The sequence below is a fragment of the Sphaeramia orbicularis genome, chromosome 7 (genome assembly GCF_902148855.1).
Source record: "Sphaeramia orbicularis chromosome 7, fSphaOr1.1, whole genome shotgun sequence".
Lineage (NCBI taxonomy): Eukaryota > Metazoa > Chordata > Actinopteri > Kurtiformes > Apogonidae > Sphaeramia > Sphaeramia orbicularis.
The window spans coordinates 595253-619134 of NC_043963.1; the positions used below are offsets into that span (position 1 = coordinate 595253).

The 23882-nt window shown below is 41.6% G+C and overlaps 1 protein-coding gene across 1 annotated transcript in view; it reads right to left on the reverse strand.

Moving 5' to 3' along the window:
• Positions 1-219: 219 nt before the first annotated feature.
• Positions 220-23882, reverse strand: part of clcn6 (chloride channel 6) — a 34418-nt gene continuing 10755 nt past the window's right edge. The window contains exons 7-21 of the mRNA XM_030139899.1: positions 23672-23798; positions 20877-20944; positions 20693-20751; positions 19551-19683; positions 17707-17820; positions 15964-16130; positions 12828-12939; positions 12552-12678; positions 11896-12049; positions 9416-9572; positions 8860-8966; positions 7822-8008; positions 4258-4424; positions 2937-3093; positions 220-339 (exon numbers count right to left, since the gene is read on the reverse strand). Coding sequence (XP_029995759.1) covers positions 226-339; positions 2937-3093; positions 4258-4424; positions 7822-8008; positions 8860-8966; positions 9416-9572; positions 11896-12049; positions 12552-12678; positions 12828-12939; positions 15964-16130; positions 17707-17820; positions 19551-19683; positions 20693-20751; positions 20877-20944; positions 23672-23798 — 1950 coding nt within the window. The 3' untranslated portion in view covers positions 220-225. The remainder of the gene's footprint in view (positions 340-2936; positions 3094-4257; positions 4425-7821; positions 8009-8859; positions 8967-9415; positions 9573-11895; positions 12050-12551; positions 12679-12827; positions 12940-15963; positions 16131-17706; positions 17821-19550; positions 19684-20692; positions 20752-20876; positions 20945-23671; positions 23799-23882) is intronic.

The following is a 23882-nucleotide window of genomic DNA, read 5'->3' on the forward strand; positions in this document are numbered from 1 at the left end:
CCAGACTGGACTGGAAACTGTCTACATTGATCACCTGTTTTTATTCTTAAACTATGTCCAAGAGTCTGTGGACGTTAAAGAAAACCAATACTAAAGTGACCTTTAATTTGACTGGATATGAAAAATAAGATCACGTGTTTTTCATTCATACCACGATCATGTGGGTCATACCACTATCATGTGGGTCATACCACTATCATGTGGGTCATACCACTATCATGTGGGTCATACCACTATCATGCGGGGGTTCAACAGGGCAAGGTCCACGTCATGGATGTCAGGGAAACGTGGGTAATCTTCTGTCATCTCTGTGTAGGACAGTCTGGGCTGAGTGGCACTCTGGGATCCAAACATGTATACACAGAGAACATATATAAATATATACACTAATATATGCACATATGTAAGATATATAAATATGTACACTAATATATACACATACAAGATATATAAATATATACACTAATATATGCACATATGTAAGATATATAAATATGTACACTAATATATACACATACAAAATATATAAATATATACACTAATAAATTCATATATATGATTTATACACAAATATATACACAAATAAGATATATAAATATATATACACACTAATAAATTCATATATAAATATATATACACTAATATGTTCACATGTAAGATATATACACAAATATATACACAAAAAAGATATATAAATATATATACACTAATATATTCATATATAAATATATACATACACTAATATATTCACATATATAAGATACATAAATATATACACATGTAAGATATATACATATGCGTGTGGGCATATATGTATATATGTATGTATGTATGTGTGTATATATGTGTGCCCGTGTGTGTATGTATATGTTGTGTGTGTGTGTGTATGTATGTATTTATGTATATACATGTGTGTGTATATGTGTATGTGTATTTGTGTGTGTGTATATGTATGTGTGTGTATGTGTATATATATATATATATATATATATATATATATATATATATATATACATATATATATATACACACACACACACACACACACACACACACACACATATATGTGTGTGTTTGTGTGTATATGTGTGTATATGTATGTATGTATGTATGTGTGTGTATACGTGTGTGTGTGTGTGTCTTTGTGTGTGTGTGTGTGTGTATATATATATATTATATATATATATATATATATATATACACACACACTACAGGCCAAAAGTTTGGACACACCTTCTCATTCTTTGCATTTTCTTTATTTTCATGACTATTTTCATTGTAGATTCTCACTGAAGGCATCAAAACTATGAATGAACACATGTGGAATTATGTACTTAACAAAAAAGTGTGAAATAACTGAAAACATCTCTTATATTCTAGTTTCTTCAAAGTATCCACCCTTAGCTCTGATGACTGCTTTGCACACTCTTGCCATTCTCTTGATGAGCTTCCAGAGGTAGTCACCTGAAATGGTTTCCTAACAGTCTTGAAGAAGTTCCCACAGATGCTTAGCACTTGTTGGCCCTTTTGCCTTCACTCTGCGGTCCAGCTCACCCCAAACCATCTCGATTGGGTTCAGGTCCGGTGACTGTGGAGGCCAGGTCATCTGGCGCAGCACTCCATCACTCTCCTTCTTGGTCAGATATCCCTCACACAGCCTGGAGGTGTGTTTGGGGTCATTGTCCTGTTGAAACATAAATGATGGTCCAACTAAACGCAGACCGGATGGAATGGCATGTCACTTCAGGATGCTGTGGTAGCCATGCTGATTCAGGTTGCCTTCAATCTTGAATAAATCCCCAACAGCATCACCAGCAAAGCACCCCCACACCATCACACCTCCCCCTCCATGCTTCACGGTGGGAACCAGGCATGTAGCATCCATCCGTTCACCTTTTCTGCGTCGCACAAAGACACGGCGGTTGGATCCAAAGATCTGAAATTTGGACTCATCAGACCAAAGCACAGATTTCCACTGGTCTAATGTCCATTCCTTGGGTTTCTTGGCCCAAATAAATCTCTTGTGTTTGTTGCCTCTCCTGAGCAGTGGTTTCCTAGCAGCTGTTTGACCATGAAGGCCTGATTCACGCAGTCTCCTCTTAACAGTTGTTGTAGAGATGTGTCTGCTGCTAGAGCTCTGTGTGGTATTCATCTGGTCTCTAATCTGAGCTGCTGTTAATTTGCGATTTCTGAGGCTGGTGACTCAGATGAACTTATCTTCAGCATCAGAGGTGACTCTTGGTCTTCCTTTCCTGGGGCGGTCCTCATGTGAGCCAGTTTGGTTGGAGCGCTTGATGGTTTTTTGCGACTGCACTTGGGGACACATTCAAAGTTTTTGAAATTTTCCAGACTGACTGACCTTCATTTCTTAAAGTAATGATGGCCACTCGTTTGTCTTTACTTAGCTGATTGGTTCTCGCCATAATATGTATTCTAACAGTTGTCCAATAGGGCTGTCAGCTGTGCATCAACCTGACTTCTGCACAACACAACTGATGGTCCCAACCCCATCAATAAGGCAAGAAATTCCACTAAGTAACCCTGACAAGGCACAGCTATGAAGTGGAAACCATTTCAGGTGACTACCTCTGGAAGCTCATCAAGAGAATGCCAAGGGTGTGCAAGGCAGTCATCAGAGCTAAGGGTGGCTACTTTGAAGAAACTAGAATATAAGAGATGTTTTCAGTTATTTCACACTTTTTTGTTAAGTACATAATTCCACATGTGTTCATTCATAGTTTTGATGCCTTCAGTGAGAATCTACAATGAAAATAGTCATGAAAATAAAGAAAATGCGAAGAATGAGAAGGTGTGTCCAAACTTTTGGCCTGTACTGTATGTGTGTGTCTGTGTGTGTGTATATATGTGTGTGTATATATATGTATGTATGTGTGTGTGTGTGTGTGTGTGTGTGTGTGTGTGTGTGTGTGTCTCACCGTCTGGTTCTCGGTGTAACACACTCCTCTGATCAGCAGGCTGACCAGCTGTGAGCGCAGGATGACTCCATGGAAGGTGAGTGGTCTGAAGCGCTCCTCCATGGTCCAGTCTTCACTGGGGGACTGGTCCGGGTACAGGTTAGGGTACGGAGCATGTCTCCATGGAAACACACACACACACACATCAGAGGACAGAGGATAGTGGACAGAGGATAGTGGACAGAGGACAGGACAGAGGATAGTGGACAGAGGATAGTGGACAGAGGACAGGACAGAGGATAGTGGACAGAGCACAGAGGATAGTGGACAGAGGACAGGACAGAGGATAGTGGACAGAGCACAGAGGATAGTGGACAGAGGACAGGACAGAGGATAGTGGACAGAGCACAGAGGATAGTGGACAGAGGATAGTGGACAGAGGACAGAGGATAGTGGACAGAGGACAGGACAGAGGATAGTGGACAGAGCACAGAGGATAGTGGACAGAGGACAGGACAGAGGATAGTGGACATAGGACAGGACAGAGGATAGTGGACAGAGAACAGGACAGAGGATAGTGGACAGAGGACAGGACAGAGGATAGTGGACATAGGACAGGACAGAGGATAGTGGACAGAGAACAGGACAGAGGATAGTGGACAGAGGACAGGACAGAGGATAGTGGACAGAGGACAGGACAGAGGATAGTGGACAGAGCACAGAGGATAGTGGACAGAGGACAGGACAGAGGATAGTGGACAGAGGACAGAGGATAGTGGACAGAGGATAGTGGACAGAGGACAGAGGATAGTGGACAGAGGACAGGACAGAGGATAGTGGACAGAGCACAGAGGATAGTGGACAGAGGATAGTGGACAGAGGACAGGACAGAGGATAGTGGACAGAGAACAGGACAGAGGATAGTGGACAGAGGACAGGACAGAGGATAGTGGACAGAGGACAGGACAGAGGATAGTGGACAGAGCACAGAGGATAGTGGACAGAGGACAGGACAGAGGATAGTGGACAGAGGACAGAGGATAGTGGACAGAGGACAGGACAGAAGATAGTGGACAGAGGACAGAGGATAGTGGACAGAGGATAGTGGACAGAGGATAGTGGACAGAGGACAGAGGATAGTGGACAGAGGACAGGACAGAAGATAGTGGACAGAGGACAGAGGATAGTGGACAGAGGATAGTGGACAGAGGATAGTGGACAGAGGACAGCGGTGTCAGTGCAGTCTCATTGGTCTTTTACTCCTTCCGTTCACCGTCGTCTCCTCCTGAGGACACGCCCACCCCTGCAGGATGCAGAAGGGGGCGGGGCTACAGCGTCTTACCTCCTGTCCAACATCTGCTGCAGCAGGTCCTGTCCCTCCTCCGCCGGTTCTGCCGCCGCCGCCGCCGCCTGCTCATCACAGACGTTCCTCAGTTCGCTGGACGGGTAGGACTTCATGGACTGACAGCGGCGCCGCTGCTCCCCCGCACGGGACACCACACTGGAGTTCTACCAAAGCAGAACCAGAACCAGAACCAGAACCAGTCAAACGTAGGCGGGCACATCAGACACTGGGTGTGTCAGATGTATGGAAGTAAAATCTGTGTCATCAGATTTTGAATCATAAAAGACATTGAATTTGTTGCACTGATTTTTTTTTTTTGCACTGAAATTAAGGATCTGAATTTTTGCATCTGAATTTTGTAATTCTAAATTCATGAACGTAGCTGAATTCAGAGCAAACAATGCAGATACTTCATTTCAGTGCAAAAAAATTCAGATACTTGTATACAGAGTTTAAATGTATATAGATTTTCTTTTTTTCTTCTTTTACTTTCTCACATTTTTTAATTCCATCTTGTATTTATAAGTTTCTATAAACAACAGTCACTCAATAATTCACTGTATGTGTTGACGCTGGTGAATAAAGTCGACTGTGATGGTGAGACTGCAGACAGACGTATACTGCCATCTGCTGGAATAACTCTGAACACACACTAACACTGACACTAACACTGACACACACACTAACACTGACACACACACTAACACTGACACTAACACTGACACACACACTAACACTGACACTAACACTGACACACACACTAACACTGACACTAACACTGACACTAACACTAACACTGACACACACACTAACACTGACACTAACACTAACACTGACACTAACACTGACACACACACTAACACTGACACTAACACTAACACTGACACTAACACTGACACACACACTAACACTGACACTAACACTGACACTAACACTAACACTGACACACACACTAACACTGACACTAACACTAACACTGACACTAACACTGACACACACACTAACACTGACACTAACACTAACACTGACACTAACACTGACACCAACACTGACACTAACACTGACACACACACTAACACTGACACTAACACTAACACTGACACCAACACTGACACTAACACTAACACTGACACACACACTAACACTGACACTAACACTAACACTGACACTAACACTGACACACACACTAACACTGACACTAACACTAACACTGACACTAACACTGACACACACACTAACACTGACACTAACACTGACACACACACTAACACTGACACTAACACTAACACTGACACTAACACTGACACACACACTAACACTGACACTAACACTGACACACACACACTAACACTGACACTAACACTGACACACACACTAACACTGACACACACACTAACACTAACACTAACACTGACACTAACACTGACACACACACTAACACTGACACTAACACTAACACTGACACTAACACTGACACACACACTAACACTGACACTAACACTAACACACACACTAACACTGACACACACACTAACACTGACACTAACACTAACACTGACACACACACTAACACTGACACTAACACTAACACTGACACTAACACTGACACACACACTAACACTGACACTAACACTGACACACACACTAACACTGACACTAACACTAACACTGACACTAACACTGACACACACACTAACACTGACACTAACACTGACACACACACACTAACACTGACACTAACACTGACACACACACTAACACTGACACACACACTAACACTAACACTAACACTGACACTAACACTGACACACACACTAACACTGACACTAACACTGACACACACACTAACACTGACACTAACACTAACACTGACACTAACACTGACACACACACTAACACTGACACTAACACTAACACTGACACTAACACTGACACACACACTAACACTGACACTAACACTGACACCAACACTGACACACACACTAACACTGACACTAACACTGACACCAACACTGACACTAACACTTACACTGACACTAACACTGACACACACACTAACACTGACACAGACACTAACACTGACACTAACACTAACACTGACACAAACACTAACACTAACACTGACACTAACACTGACACACACACTAACACTGACACCAACACTGACACACACACTAACACTGACACTAACACTGACACACACACTTACACTGACACACACACTAACACTGACACTAATACTAACACTGACACTAACACTGACATTAACACTAACACTGTCATCAACACCACAGAGTAAGAAGTGTAGGTGGAGTTTACTAATACCCACATACCCGGTCACACCCCTTAGCCCCTCCTACTCACTGACACCCTGGGATTCATTTGGAGTTTGAACGTTCAATCTTTTCAAAAATTTGTAAAAATGCAAAAAATGAGATAAAGGCTCAAGTAACAAACGAGACGAATGAGTGAGAAGTTTAAAAATAATATAATGTCCAAGAAACAGGTTGGACAAAAGACAGACTGAAGGACCAAGTTCCTGGGACATCTATATGACCCCGCCCCCTGGGTGGGTGGGGGACATCTATATGACCCTGCCCCCTGAGTGGGTGGGGATATCTACATAACCCCGCCCCCTGGGTGGGGTATATCTACATAACCCTGCCTCCTGGGTGGGTGGGGTAGATCTATATAGCCCCACCCCCTGAGAGGTGGGGTATATCTACAAAACCCTGCCCCTGGGAGGTGGGTGGGGCTATAAAAAACAGACCGTATCATGACAAAGAATGGCTCAGGATCTGAATAAAACGCTGTCCTTGTGTGTTCAGGGCAAGGTTATTATCGTTAACGAAAACTAACAAAATGACGAAAACTAGAATTGAAAAAACATTTTCGTTAACTGAAATAAATAAAAAACTATAATTAAAAGAAAAAATGAAAACTAACTGAAACTGCATTGTGTGTTTACAAAACTAACTAATACGGATGAAAATTATGGATAAAATTCCCTTCGTTTCCATCTTTGTCAACGTCGGATTGATACGAAAGCAATTTATTTCGCTCTAGCAATTTTAGCTAGCGGCACCATATGACATTTGATGGTCCGTCCCTTGTGTTCACTTGTCGTTTAGTCGTCCTTTCGTCCCCACTCTACCTGGAAACATGGAGACTAAAGTTGGGAGAATATCACGGCGAAGAAGATAAAAGATATGACAAAACTAAACTAAAACTAAGCATTTAGAAAAAAGTTATAACTAATAAAAACTAGCAAACCTGCTCTAAAAACTAATTAAAACGAACTGAATTAGAGAAAAAAAAAGTCAAAACTAAATAAAACCAAACTAGAATGAAAAATCCAAAACTATTAGAACCTTGTAAACCACAAGTGACGAGAAGTGACGGACTGTGAAGTGTCGTACGGTGCCACTAGCTAAAATTACTAGAGCAAAATAAATCACTTTCGTATCAATCCGATTGGTTCAGGGTATGACATCCTTCCTTAATGTCAGAGCCCCCCCCAGGGCTCCGCCTCCCAGTTGAACAGGGTCACAGTGGGCGTACCTTGAAGCGGATGTTGTTGCTGACCAGGATGTTTCCTTTCATGAAGTCCTGCTCGTTGTGCCGGTTCTCGGTGACCACGGGGAAGGCGTGGTAGACGGTGGTCCGCAGGATACTGACCAGGGACTGGACCCGGGTATGGGGGTACACGTAGGTCAGGTTGGGTTCCATGATGTCACTGGCTGTCAGCCTTCAAAGGAACCACACCCACTACAGTTAGATCCATGGAAGGTCCTGCACCACCATTTCAAATGTCCTCAGAACTAAACTGATCCTCAGAACCGGCTCCGACAGTAGTGTTTCTGTGTTCTGGATCCTTCAGATTCAGGTTTGAAATCGGACTTTTAAATGATGGGTTTTCTGATCGTCCTTGGATTGTGTCTGCCTGCACATTCTAAGCACATTCCACTGAGGTCAAACCAAACTGGTCCATACTGGGACCACTGGTTTACCAACGCTACTTTATATGAACGCATTGTCCAAATGTCTTCAGATGGTTGACACAGTCTATCCTGCTACTCTAAGGTTGATGACTAATTCTAAAACCAGGACACATCAGTGTCAGTTGTGTTCCACAGTGGGCTGGCCTGTCCACTAGGAGGCTAGGACACCTTCATTTCCAAGGCCGTACTTGGACTTCTGCCTTCTATATCTGTAGTTTAAGAACAAGAACAAGTGTTGAATCTTATTGTCTGTGATCGAATGAGCATGTGTTCGTCTTTGTGCCGTTGGCCTCTACAGAGCTGGGTTAAGGACATTTGTCTACTCTGCTCCGTCCACATGGAATCTGCTGCTGAAGACTGGAAACTGTCTGAACTGATCTGTCTGAAAGCTTTTACATCCAAACTCAGTGTTCGAGAATAACTCAGTGACTTGCAGGTGTTTTTCATAGGTTGACGTGTCCTGTAAATTATTGTATGTTGTAACTCTGTGTTGTGCTGCCTCTTGGCCAGGACTCCCTTTGAAAAGAGGTTCTTAATCTCAATAGGATTTTCCTCCTGGTTAAATAAAGGTTAAATAAAAAAAAAAGTTCAAAATTACTTGTCCATCTCGGCCTCCACCTCCCACTCCAGCAGTGGAACTCCTCTCAGTTCGATGTGGATGTCGTAGATGCCCTTGTTGAAGAAATCTCCGGTCCACTTGGCGACCTTCGGTGACAGGAAAACCGTTTATTCAACAGATCATCATCATCAGCAGCAGGAACTTTAAAAACAGCAGACTGAACGGCCATCAGCGCCATCTGGTGGTCACTTCAGTAGATCTGACACCTGCTCAGTCCTCTGGAAAATGACAGTTAAAGCACTTTGGAAAATGAAGAAGGAAATCTACCAGAAGCCATACATTTATGACAGATGACACCTGTAGAAGGCATTATAAATGACATACGCATTTGTTCTGAACTTTGAATAAAAGTCTCATCCAATAAAAGCAGGTTCTAAAGAGCAGCTGTCAATCATAGCTCTAACCCACCTGTCACTCACTATGACCACGCCCTTAATTGTGCATAATTTTACGCATTTAAGAATATAATATAAGGGTTAGAATGAGCGACAGCGGTGATAATAGATGAAACTGAGCAGAGAAGATCAGACTGTACCATTAAAGTGATCATGATGGGAAGTCCATAACTGATTTCATTGGTGGATTCAATGAGGATGACCGTCAGACTGATGGTCATCCTGACCACGCCCCCAAGAAAGGCTGCAGCTCCAATGAGAGCGAAGGTACCCGAATAGATGTCCATGCCCGCTTTCCTGTCAGAGGACACACACACACACAAAATACACACAGTAAGTACACACACACACAAAATACACACAGTAAGTACACACATACACAAAATACACACAGTAAGTACACACAGACACACAAAATACACACAGTAAGTACACACACACACACAAAATACACACAGTAAGTACACACACACACAAAATACACACAGTAAGTACACACACACACACACACAAAATACACACAGTAAGTACACACATACACAAAATACACACAGTAAGTACACACACACACAAAATACACACAGTAAGTACACACACAAAATACACACAGTAAGTACACACACACACAAAATACACACAGTAAGTACACACACACACACAAAATACACACAGTAAGTACACACATACACAAAATACACACAGTAAGTACACACATACACAAAATACACTCACATAGAGAAAATACACACACACAGTAAATACACACACACACACACACACACTCATCTGTTCTTCACTTTGTGACTTCTTTACTTTTTAACACAAATATCTGATGCAGCTGAAACAAACCACGAGCAGTTTGAAATGTAAATGCATGAAAGAATAAACTGAAAAAGTGATGAAGGGAAAAAGAGACAACACAAAATATATACATGAAAAAAATATAACAGACATGAAAGACAAACACAGACACAAGGGCAGTTTGGACGCAGACGTTCAGACTGAGGACAGTTCATATCTGTTCAGAACCTTCACCTTCTATAAACAGAATTCTATAAATATAACTTCAGGTCCAGTTGACTGTGGACACCCACAGATGGAATGTCCTCCACAGACACTTTGGGCATTTAGACCTGGAGGACATTTAAGAGACGTTTGGACTTTTACTGCAGTAAAGACGTTCACCTAGTACTTTTATGTTTACACTAGTATTTGTACTTGTACTAGAGGACAGACCTGTGGAGGACAGACCTGTAGAGGACAGACCTGTAGTGGACAGACCTGTGGAGGACAGACCTGTAGAGGACAGACCTGTAGTGGACAGACCTGTGGAGGACAGACCTGTGGAGGACAGACCTGTAGAGGACAGACCTGTAGTGGACAGACCTGTGGAGGACAGACCTGTAGAGGACAGATCTGTAGAGGACAGACCTGTGGAGGACAGATCTGTGGAGGACAGATCTGTAGAGGACAGATCTGTGAAGGACAGATCTGTGGAGGACAGACCTGTAGAGGACAGATCTGTGAAGGACAGATCTGTGGAGGACAGACCTGTGGAGGACAGACCTGTAGAGGACAGATCTGTAGTGGACAGATCTGTAGAGGACAGATCTGTGAAGGACAGACCTGTAGAGGACAGATCTGTAGTGGACAGATCTGTAGAGGACAGATCTGTGAAGGACAGACCTGTGGAGGAACGACCTGTGGAGGACAGACCTGTAGAGGACAGATCTGTAGAGGACAGATCTGTGAAGGACAGATCTGTAGAGGACAGATCTGTGGAGGACAGATCTGTAGTGGACAGATCTGTAGAGGACAGATCTGTGAAGGACAGACCTGAGGAGGACAGACCTGAGGAGGACAGACCTGTAGAGGACAGATCTGTAGTGGACAGATCTGTAGAGGACAGATCTGTGAAGGACAGACCTGTGGAGGACAGACCTGTAGAGGACAGATCTGTGGAGGACAGATCTGTAGAGGACAGACCTGTAGTGGACAGACCTGTAGTGGACAGATCTGTAGAGGACAGATCTGTGGAGGACAGATCTGTGGAGGACAGACCTGTGGAGGACAGACCTGTGGAGGACAGATCTGTGGAGGACAGACCTGTGGAGGACAGATCTGTGGAGGACAGATTTGTGGAGGACAGATCTGTAGTGGACAGATCTGTAGAGGACAGATCTGTGAAGGACAGACCTGTGGAGGACAGACCTGTGGAGGACAGATTTGTGGAGGACAGATCTGTAGTGGACAGATCTGTAGAGGACAGATCTGTGAAGGACAGACCTGTGGAGGACAGACCTGTAGAGGACAGATCTGTGAAGGACAGATCTGTGGAGGACAGACCTGTAGAGGACAGATCTGTGGAGGACAGATTTGTGGAGGACAGACCTGTAGAGGACAGATCTGTGGAGGACAGATCTCCACAGGTCTGACAGAGTCCATGCTGTGTCCCCTGGTGCTTCCTGGGCTCAAAGTCCTGGTTCTAACAGCACAGACAGTAACACTAACAAAGGAAATCCACAGAGTCCATGAAAAGACAAAGTGTCCCAGTCAGCAGTTTACACAGTGGACACACATCTGTGGACACAACAGCAGAACAGTAAGAAAACCTGTTTACACTTTGAGGATGTTGGCAACCAGACGTCCAAAGGCTGCACCACAGAGCAGACAGGGGACGAAGAGTCCACTGGGGACGGACATGCCGTAGGTCCAACAGGCCAACAGGAAGTAGAGCAGGACGAAGACCGACAGGGTGACAGGACTGAAGGTCCCTGGAGGGAACAGAAGACGGTGGGTGGGGGGGGGGGGGTTAGGACCAACCAGTGGACATAGTCTGCCTGAGTCCACCTGAGTCCAACTGAGTTCACCTGAGTCTGCCTGAGTCCACCTGAGTCCGCCTGACTCCACCTGACCCCACCTAAGTCTGCCTGAGTCCACCTGAGTCCACTTGTGTCCACCTGAATCCACTTAGTCCACTGAGTCCACCTGAGTCCGCTTGGGTCCACCTAAGTCTGCCTGAGTCCGCCTGAGTCCACCTGAGTCCGCCTGAGTCCACCTGAGTCCACTTGTGTCCACCTGAATCCACTTAGTCCACTGAGTCCACCTGAGTCCGCTTGGGTCCACCTAAGTCTGCCTGAGTCCACCTGAGTCCACTTGTGTCCACCTGAATCCACTTAGTCCACTGAGTCCACCTGAGTCCGCTTGGGTCCACCTAAGTCTGCCTGAGTCCGCCTGAGTCCACCTGAGTCCACCTGAGTCCCAGTGTGTTCTGACCGTGCTGGTGGAACAGCTGGTAGATGGCAGTTTCCTGTGGGTTGAACAGCAGCGTGGCCATGTCATTGTAGGTGTTGTTGGTACAGAAGTAGTGTCGGAGGGTGGAGTTGGTGTCTTCAGCACCGCTCTACTCAGAACCACAGACAACAAACAAACAAACAAACTCAAACACACTGGAGAAACAAAGCACTTCCTGTAATCAGTGACTAATGAGTAGTGGTGTGGAACCCAAACCCAGCCCCATCCAGAACTCCAAGTCTGTGGTGGACTACGTACTGTGCTGTTGTGGGTGGTGGGAGCGTACTGATCCAAACATTCGCCCAACAACATAGAAGACACAAAGATCACAACTGTTGTCACCATGGCGATAAGCAGACTCTCCAGAACCCTGGAATGAGACAGACACAGGGAGTTTGGTGAGTTTGGGTGAGTTTGGGTGAGTTTGGTGAGTTTGGGTGAGTTTGGTGAGTTTGGTGAGTTTGGTGAGTTTGGGTGAGTTTGGTGAGTTTGGGTGAGTTTGGGTGAGTTTGGGTGAGTTGGGTGAGTTTGGGTGAGTTTGGTGAGTTTGGGTGAGTTTGGGTGAGTTTGGTGAGTTTGGTGAGTTTGGGTGAGTTTGGGTGAGTTTGGGTGAGTTTGGGTGAGTTGGGTGAGTTTGGGTGAGTTTGGTGAGTTTGGGTGAGTTTGGTGAGTTTGGTGAGTTTGGGTGAGTTTGGGTGAGTTTGGTGAGTTTGGGTGAGTTTGGGTGAGTTTGGTGAGTTTGGGTGAGTTTGGGTGAGTTTGGGTGAGTTGGGTGAGTTTGGGTGAGTTTGGGTGAGTTTGGTGAGTTTGGGTGAGTTTGGTGAGTTTGGTGAGTTTGGGTGAGTTTGGGTGAGTTTGGTGAGTTTGGTGAGTTTGGGTGAGTTGGTGAGTTTGGGTGAGTTTGGGTGAGTTTGGTGAGTTTGGGTGAGTTTGGGTGAGTTTGGGTGAGTTTGGTGAGTTTGGGTGAGTTTGGTGAGTTTGGGTGAGTTTGGTGAGTTTGGTGAGTTTGGTGAGTTTGGGTGAGTTTGGTGAGTTTGGGTGAGTTTGGGTGAGTTGGGTGAGTTTGGGTGAGTTTGGGTGAGTTTGGGTGAGTTTGGTGAGTTTGGGTGAGTTTGGTGAGTTTGGGTGAGTTTGGGTGAGTTTGGGTGAGTTGGGTGAGTTTGGGTGAGTTTGGTGAGTTTGGGTGAGTTTGGGTGAGTTTGGGTGAGTTTGGGTGAGTTTGGGTGAGTTTGGTGAGTTTGGGTGAGTTTGGGTGAGTTGGGTGAGTTGGGTGAGTTGGGTGAGTTTGGGTGAGTTTGGTGAGTTTGGTGAGTTTGGGTGAGTTGGGTGAGTTTGGTGAGTTTGGGTGAGTTTGGTGAGTTTGGTGAGTTTGGGTGAGTTTGGGTGAGTTGGTGAGTTTGGTGAGTTTGGGTGAGTTTGGTGAGTTTGGGTGAGTTTGGGTGAGTTTGGTGAGTTTGGGTGAGTTTGGGTGAGTTTGGGTGAGTTGGGTGAGTTGGGTGAGTTGGGTGAGTTTGGTGAGTTTGGGTGAGTTTGGGTGAGTTTGGGTGAGTTTGGGTGAGTTTGGTGAGTTTGGGTGAGTTTGGGTGAGTTTGGGTGAGTTTGGGTGAGTTTGGGTGAGTTTGGGTGAGTTTGGGTGAGTTTGGTGAGTTTGGGTGAGTTTGGTGAGTTTGGGTGAGTTGGGTGAGTTTGGTGAGTTTGGGTGAGTTTGGTGAGTTTGGGTGAGTTTGGGTGAGTTTGGTGAGTTGGGTGAGTTTGGGTGAGTTGGGTGAGTTTGGGTGAGTTTGGGTGAGTTTGGTGAGTTTGGGTGAGTTGGGTGAGTTTGGTGAGTTGGTGAGTTTGGGTGAGTTTGGGTGAGTTGGTGAGTTTGGTGAGTTTGGGTGAGTTTGGTGAGTTTGGGTGAGTTGGGTGAGTTGGGTGAGTTGGGTGAGTTTGGGTGAGTTTGGTGAGTTTGGGTGAGTTTGGGTGAGTTTGGTGAGTTTGGGTGAGTTTGGGTGAGTTTGGGTGAGTTTGGTGAGTTTGGTGAGTTTGGGTGAGTTTGGTGAGTTTGGTGAGTTTGGGTGAGTTTGGTGAGTTTGGGTGAGTTTGGGTGAGTTTGGGTGAGTTTGGGTGAGTTGGGTGAGTTTGGGTGAGTTGGTGAGTTTGGGTGAGTTTGGTGAGTTTGGTGAGTTTGGGTGAGTTTGGGTGAGTTTGGTGAGTTGGGTGAGTTGGGTGAGTTTGGGTGAGTTTGGGTGAGTTTGGGTGAGTTTGGTGAGTTTGGGTGAGTTTGGGTGAGTTGGGTGAGTTTGGTGAGTTTGGGTGAGTTTGGGTGAGTTTGGGTGAGTTTGGTGAGTTTGGTGAGTTTGGTGAGTTTGGGTGAGTTTGGTGAGTTTGGTGAGTTTGGTGAGTTTGGGTGAGTTTGGGTGAGTTTGGTGAGTTTGGGTGAGTTTGGTGAGTTTGGTGAGTTTGGGTGAGTTTGGGTGAGTTTGGGTGAGTTTGGTGAGTTTGGTGAGTTTGGGTGAGTTTGGGTGAGTTTGGTGAGTTTGGGTGAGTTTGGTGAGTTTGGGTGAGTTTGGGTGAGTTGGGTGAGTTGGGTGAGTTTGGGTGAGTTTGGGTGAGTTTGGTGAGTTTGGTGAGTTTGGTGAGTTTGGGTGAGTTTGGGTGAGTTTGGGTGAGTTTGGTGAGTTTGGTGAGTTTGGTGAGTTTGGTGAGTTTGGGTGAGTTGGTGAGTTTGGGTGAGTTTGGGTGAGTTGGGTGAGTTGGGTGAGTTTGGGTGAGTTTGGTGAGTTTGGGTGAGTTTGGGTGAGTTTGGTGAGTTTGGTGAGTTTGGGTGAGTTTGGGTGAGTTTGGTGAGTTTGGTGAGTTTGGGTGAGTTTGGTGAGTTTGGGTGAGTTTGGGTGAGTTTGGTGAGTTTGGGTGAGTTTGGGTGAGTTTGGGTGAGTTGGGTGAGTTTGGGTGAGTTTGGTGAGTTTGGGTGAGTTTGGTGAGTTTGGTGAGTTTGGGTGAGTTTGGGTGAGTTTGGTGAGTTGGGTGAGTTTGGGTGAGTTTGGGTGAGTTTGGTGAGTTTGGTGAGTTTGGGTGAGTTTGGGTGAGTTTGGGTGAGTTTGGTGAGTTTGGGTGAGTTTGGGTGAGTTTGGTGAGTTTGGGTGAGTTTGGGTGAGTTTGGGTGAGTTTGGTGAGTTTGGTGAGTTTGGTGAGTTTGGGTGAGTTTGGTGAGTTTGGTGAGTTTGGTGAGTTTGGTGAGTTTGGGTGAGTTTGGTGAGTTTGGTGAGTTTGGGTGAGTTTGGGTGAGTTGGGTGAGTTTGGGTGAGTTTGGTGAGTTTGGTGAGTTTGGTGAGTTTGGGTGAGTTTGGTGAGTTTGGGTGAGTTTGGTGAGTTTGGGTGAGTTTGGGTGCGCCAGTGTGGACGCGTCTGTCACCTGATGAACTTGGCCTTGGGGTGGATGTGCTTGATGCGGTACTTGGCCAGGCACTTGTTGATGCAGTTGAAGAGCGCCCCCAGCAGACCCCCCACCACCCCCATGAGGACGAAGAAGGCCAGGTCCACCACCGTCCACAGGTGGCACTGCTTATCCCCCTCTGGACACTGACCACAACAACAACAACAAAGACAACATGGACTTTAGTTGGTTTGTTTACATTTAGAACCACTGAAGAACATGTGTTCATGTGTAGAATATGAACATGTATGTGTAGAACATGAACATATATGTGTAGAATATGAACATGTATGTGTAGAACATGAACATATATGTGTAGAATATGAACATGTATGTGTAGAATATGAACATGTATGTGTAGAATATGAACATGTATGTGTAGAATATGAACATGTATGTGTAGAACATGAACATATATGTGTAGAATATGAACATGTATGTGTAGAATATGAACATGTATGTGTAGAACATGAACATATATGTGTAGAATATGAACATGTATGTGTAGAACATGAACATATATGTGTAGAATATGAACATGTATGTGTAGAACATGAACATATATGTGTAGAATATGAACATGTATGTGTAGAACATGAACATATATGTGTAGAATATGAACATGTATGTGTAGAATATGAACATGTATGTGTAGAATATGAACATGTATGTGTAGAATATGAACATGTATGTGTAGAACATGAACATATATGTGTAGAATATGAACATATATGTGTAGAATATGAACATGTATGTGTAGAACATGAACATATATGTGTAGAATATGAACATGTATGTGTAGAACATGAACATGTATGTGTAGAATATGAACATGTATGTGTAGAATATGAACATGTATGTGTAGAATATGAACATGTATGTGTAGAACATGAACATATATGTGTAGAATATGAACATGTATGTGTAGAACATGAACATGTATGTGTAGAATATGAACATGTATGTGTAGAACATGAACATGTATGTGTAGAATATGAACATGTATGTGTAGAATATGAACATGTATGTGTAGAATATGAACATATATGTGTAGAATATGAACATGTATGTGTAGAACATGAACATATATGTGTAGAATATGAACATGTATGTGTAGAACATGAACATATATGTGTAGAATATGAACATGTATGTGTAGAATATGAACATATATGTGTAGAATATGAACATGTATGTGTAGAATATGAACATGTATGTGTAGAATATGAACATATATGTGTAGAACATGAACATATATGTGTAGAATATGAACATATATGTGTAGAATATGAACATGTATGTGTAGAACATGAACATATATGTGTAGAATATGAACATGTATGTGTAGAATATGAACATGTATGTGTAGAATATGAACATGTATGTGTAGAATATGAACATGTATGTGTAGAACATGAACATATATGTGTAGAATATGAACATATATGTGTAGAATATGAACATGTATGTGTAGAACATGAACATATATGTGTAGAATATGAACATGTATGTGTAGAACATGAACATGTATGTGTAGAACATGAACATGTATGTGTAGAATATGAACATGTATGTGTAGAATATGAACATGTATGTGTAGAACATGAACATATATGTGTAGAACATGAACATGTATGTGTAGAATATGAACATGTATGTGTAGAATATGAACATGTATGTGTAGAATATGAACATGTATGTGGTAAAAGCAGACGTCATCACCTTGAATTCTCCAAAGTTGAGCAGACCAGGCAGCTGGAATGAACCCCATTTGTTGAAGTTGATCCCAGAACGAAAGAAGTTCAATGTGAAAGTGGCCGACATGGAACAGAAGAGCTGGAACAGAGGACAGAGGACGGGTCAGAACCTGGACTGGACTGCACTGGACTAGACTAGACTGGACTAGACTGGACAGAACCAGAACCAACAACACATTTATAGGACAGGGGACAGGTCAGAACCTGGACTGGACTGGACTGGACTAGACTAGACTAGACTAGACTGGACTAGACTGGACTAGACTGGACAGAACCAGAACCAACAACACATTTATAGGACAGGGGACAGGTCAGAACCTGGACTGGACTGGACTGGACTAGACTGGACTAGACTAGACTAGACTAGACTAGACTGGACTAGACTGGACAGAACCAGAACCAACAACACATTTATAGGACAGGGGACAGGTCAGAACCTGGACTGGACTGGACTGGACTAGACTGGACTAGACTAGACTAGACTAGACTAGACTGGACTAGACTGGACAGAACCAGAACCAACAACACATTTATAGGACAGGGGACAGGTCAGAACCTGGACTGGACTAGACTAGACTAGACTAGACTAGACTAGACTGGACTGGACTGGACCAACAACACATTTATGCAACTATTAGCACCACTACTTCTGTGTGTCTTCGGCCTCTGGACCAGTGGGTCTGAGTCTTTTTCTATTTTTATTTTTTTATTTATTTTTTATCATTATTTATTATCATTATTATTATTATTATTATTATTATTACTACTACTACTTTTCAATTTGTTATTATTATTATTATTTAATTATTTATTATGATTTTTATGATTATTATTATTTATTTTATTATTGATTTTATTTTTTAAAAATTTAATTTATCTTTATTTTTATTTGTTTATTTTTATTATTATTATTATTATTATTATTATTATTATTATTATTGCAATTTTTGTATTATTGTTTTATTTTTATTTATTTTAATTAAAAATAAATGTATTTATTTATTTTATTATTATTTTTATTATTTAATTTATTTTTGATTAATTTATTTTATTAATACATGACTTTCTACACCAGGAGTCTCAAACCTGTGTCCCCCCCAAAGGTTCCAGTCCCACCCCTAGGATGAATTTCCAAAGTGTCTAAATTCCACAGTCCAGGCTGTGGAACTCATGTTAGTGTGGGTTCCACATCCAGACCAATCTGATCTACAGTCCAATAAGAACAGCAGAAGAACCCACACAGAAGAACCACTGCAGATTTACTACTGGGTTGGATGGAAAAAATAATATGACATTATGTCTGTAAATAATGACAACTGCAAATGTTTGTCTTTGTTTTAGTGCAAAAAATAACATTATTTCTGAAACTCTTTCCATTTCCAAACTCTCCTGTACCAATAAAATGTGACTAACCTGAACACATGTGTCCAACCTGAAATGTCTGTATTAAATTCAGTCCAGTTTGAACTCTTTTCTTCCTGTTCCTCAGTGTTTAGTGTCTTTGGAGATCTGATCCAGAATGCACATGGACTAATGAGAAGTGGAGGAAGAAGACTGAGAAAATTACACTGATTTATCTGAAGAAATGTCCGTTTTTTCAGGTTATTCACATTTTTTTGTTTGGATAGTTTATAAGAGTAAGTATTTTCATAATTTCATGGGGGTTTTTGCACTAAAACACAGACATAAATGTGCAGTTGTCATTATTTCTGGGTTCTTCTGTTCTTATTTGACTGGTTGGGTCCACTGCAGATCAGATCAGACTGAATGTGAAACCTGGAAGAACAGAAGTTTCTGTTGTAAACGTACCACTTTCCAGGTCAGAGCCTGGTTCCAGAAGGATGAGCCCTCCTCCAGACTGAACAGAGTGCCCCCTATAGGAGCGCCGAAGGCTGCAGCCACTCCTGCAGCGGCGCCCGCAGACACAAAGTCCCGCTTATCTCTGGAAAACAGCGACAATGATCATCATTATATTGAAAATGTATGAAGTCAAAGTGTGTTTACATTTGTGTGTGCAGGACGGAGGTGAGTTCTTCAGCTGATGGGACGTTCACTTCAGACCAAGGTTATTATCGTTAACGAAAACTAACGAAATGACCAAAACTACAATTGAAAAAAACATTGTTGTTAACTGAAATAAATAAAAACTATAATTAAAAGGAGAAAAAAAAGGATAACTAACTGAAACTGTATTGTGTGTAGGGATGTAACGATATGAGAATTTCATGTCACGGTCATTGTGACCAAAATTACCACAGTTATCATTATTATTGTGGTGTTATTGAAATTGTGCTCAAAATGGTCAAAAAGTACTAATACACACACTCAAATAGTTTAACCAAGTTGTATTTTGAAAATAAATAAATAAATAAAACTATCACCCAAAAATTACCCAAAAACCACCTAAAAATCACCCAGAAATTACCAAAAAAAAAAAAAAACCTAAAAATCCCCAAAAACATAAAAAAAATCACCCAAAAACCACCTAAAAATTAAATTAAATTAATTAAAAATCACCAAAAAAGCCTAAGCATTTACAAAAAAATGAAAACTAATAAAAATGATCAAACCTGCTCTCAAAGTGAATTAAAACAAACTGAATTAGAGAAAAAAAAGTCTAAACTAAATCAAACTAAACTAGAATAAAAAATCCAAATCTCTTCGAACCTTGGTTCATATAAATCCGATTTGCAGTGTGTGAATGTTTTTGGTCTGGAACCGTTAAACACAGTTCAAACTGTCCACATCTGATCACTGTCATCAAACTGTTTTCAGACTGAACTCTGCTCTGAACAGATCTGTTGTGAGGGTCACAGGAAAATGTTCAGAATGTTTCAGTTTCTTCATCACGCGTGTAAAAAACGATGGATAGATTTGAAATGTGTGAGCGCTGGAGTCCAGTGTGAAACAGCACACATCAGCTGTTCGTTGGATTGTGTACAAATACAAACCTGTCACTGCGGAAGTAGGGGAAGTCAAATTTGATCCTCTTAAAAGTGATGCTCTGAAACTGAGGAAAGAAGGAAAAAAGACAACGAATGTGTTAAAACAGATGTGTTATCCACTCTGACAGACGATGCATTCACATGTCTGCTTTAAGTTCATGAGAAATAGAAAACAAATCTAAAACCAGACCTGAGGAAGGCCAGCTCCCACTATGGCCCCACTGTGGATCATAGGACCCTCTTTACCCACAAACAGACCTGAGGACACACACACACACACACACACACACACACAGGATCTGTCACAGGCTGATACTCAGACTAAAACCAACTCAAACCTCCTGTAAAAGTCTGTGTGTATATGAGAATACTGGAACTGTATGATGGGAAATGAAGTTCAAAACAGGAGTGCCCCATTGTAGATTGTGTGTGTATGTATGTATGTGTGTGTGTGTGTGTGTGTGTATATATACACATATACATATATATATATATATATATATATATATATATATATATATATATATATATATATATATATATACATATATATACACACACACACACACACACAGGGTGGGGAAGCAAAATGTACACTGAACATTTAGTTGTTTTTTCTCAGCAGACACTACGTCAGTTGTTTTGAACCCAAACATATACTGATGTCATATATATATATATATATATATATATATATATATATATATATATATATATATAAAACACAGCTCTTGTGTGTGTAAATGTAATGTAACTGTTGAATCTGCTGATGGTTTGTTTCCTCCCTGTACTTGTTTGCTTTTCTATTGTTTGTTTGTTGTGTCTCATTCCAGATGGTGGACAGTTCCTGGGGACCTGTTCCACTGCACTAGTTTAATTTATACAAAACCAGATGAACTGAATGTACGCATGTTCAGGTGGATTCTGTTCCATCTGTCTGTAAAGAGGAGCAGAAATGAACCTGGTCTGACACACTCCAGTCCCATCAGGGTAGGACTGGTAGAGCAGAGTGAAGAAGAGTACGAAAAACACAATAAAAAGGACAGAGTGAAGAAGAGTAAGAAAAACACAATAAAAAGGACAGAGTGAAGAAGAGTACGAAAACACAATAAAAAGGACAGAGTGAAGAAGAGTAAGAAAAATACAATAAAAAGGACAGAGTGAAGAAGAGTAAGAAAAGCACAATAAAAAGGACAGAGTGAAGAAGAGTACGAAAAACACAATAAAAAGGACAGAGTGAAGAAGAGTAAGAAAAATACAATAAAAAGGACAGAGTGAAGAAGAGTAAGAAAAACACAATAAAAAGGACAGAGTGAAGAAGAGTAAGAAAAACACAATAAAAAGGACAGAGTGAAGAAGAGTAAGAAAAACACAATAAAAAGGACAGAGTGAAGAAGAGTAAGAAAAACACAATAAAAAGGACAGAGTGAAGAAGAGTAAGAAAAATACAATAAAAAGGACAGAGTGAAGAAGAGTAAGAAAAACACAATAAAAAGGACAGAGTGAAGAAGAGTAAGAAAAACACAATAAAAAGGACAGAGTGAAGAAGAGTAAGAAAAATACAATAAAAAGGACAGAGTGAAGAAGAGTAAGAAAAACACAATAAAAAGGACAGAGTGAAGAAGAGTAAGAAAAACACAATAAAAAGGACAGAGTGAAGAAGAGTAAGAAAACCACAATAAAAAGGACAGAGTGAAGAAGAGTAAGAAAAATACAATAAAAAGGACAGAGTGAAGAAGAGTAAGAAAACCACAATAAAAAGGACAGAGTGAAGAAGAGTAAGAAAAACACAATAAAAAGGACAGGGTGAAGAAGAGTAAGAAAAATACAATAAAAAGGACAGAGTGAAGAAGAGTAAGAAAAACACAATAAAAAGGACAGAGTGAAGAAGAGTAAGAAAAACACAATAAAAAGGACAGAGTGAAGAAGAGTAAGAAAAACACAATAAAAAGGACAGAGTGAAGAAGAGTAAGAAAACCACAATAAAAAGGACAGAGTGAAGAAGAGTAAGAAAACCACAATAAAAAGGACAGAGTGAAGAAGAGTAAGAAAAACACAATAAAAAGGACAGAGTGAAGAAGAGTAAGAAAACCACAATAAAAAGGACAGAGTGAAGAAGAGTAAGAAAACCACAATAAAAAGGACAGAGTGAAGAAGAGTAAGAAAAATACAATAAAAAGGACAGAATGAAGAAGAGTAAGAAAACCACAATAAAAAGGACAGAGTGAAGAAGAGTAAGAAAACCACAATAAAAAGGACAGAGTGAAGAAGAGTAAGAAAAATACAATAAAAAGGACAGAGTGAAGAAGAGTAAGAAAACCACAATAAAAAGGACAGAGTGAAGAAGAGTAAGAAAACCACAATAAAAAGAACAGAGTGAAGAAGAGTAAGAAAAATACAACAAAAAGGACAGAGTGAAGAAGAGTAAGAAAAATACAATAAAAAGGACAGAGTGAAGAAGAGTAAGAAAACCACAATAAAAAGGACAGAGTGAAGAAGAGTAAGAAAACCACAATAAAAAGGACAGAGTGAAGAAGAGTAAGAAAACCACAATAAAAAGGACAGAGTGAAGAAGAGTAAGAAAACCACAATAAAAAGGACAGAGTGAAGAAGAGTAAGAAAACCACAATAAAAAGGACAGAGTGAAGAAGAGTAAGAAAAACACAATAAAAGGACAGAGTGAAGAAGAGTAAGAAAACCACAATAAAAAGGACAGAGTGAAGAAGAGTAAGAAAAATACAATAAAAAGGACAGAGTGAAGAAGAGTAAGAAAACCACAATAAAAAGGACAGAGTGAAGAAGAGTAAGAAAAATACAATAAAAGGACAGAGTGAAGAAGAGTAAGAAAACCACAATAAAAAGGACAGAGTGAAGAAGAGTAAGAAAAACACAATAAAAAGGACAGAGTGAAGAAGAGTAAGAAAAACACAATAAAAAGGACAGTTAGGAAAGTTAAATAAATAGTCCAGACTTTTGATGCTTTACCTCCGGCCACAGCGAACAGAACTCCAGTGGCTTTACAGAGGAAAGTTCTGAGACGGACGATTCCAGGCATTTTCACTCCATTTAAGTAACTTTTGATTTCAGGAATACCAGAACCTGCAGCGACTGGCTGAAAACACAAACAAACAAACACACAAACAAACAAACAAACACAACTGTATTAAACAAACAAACAGATGTGACTCAGACCCCC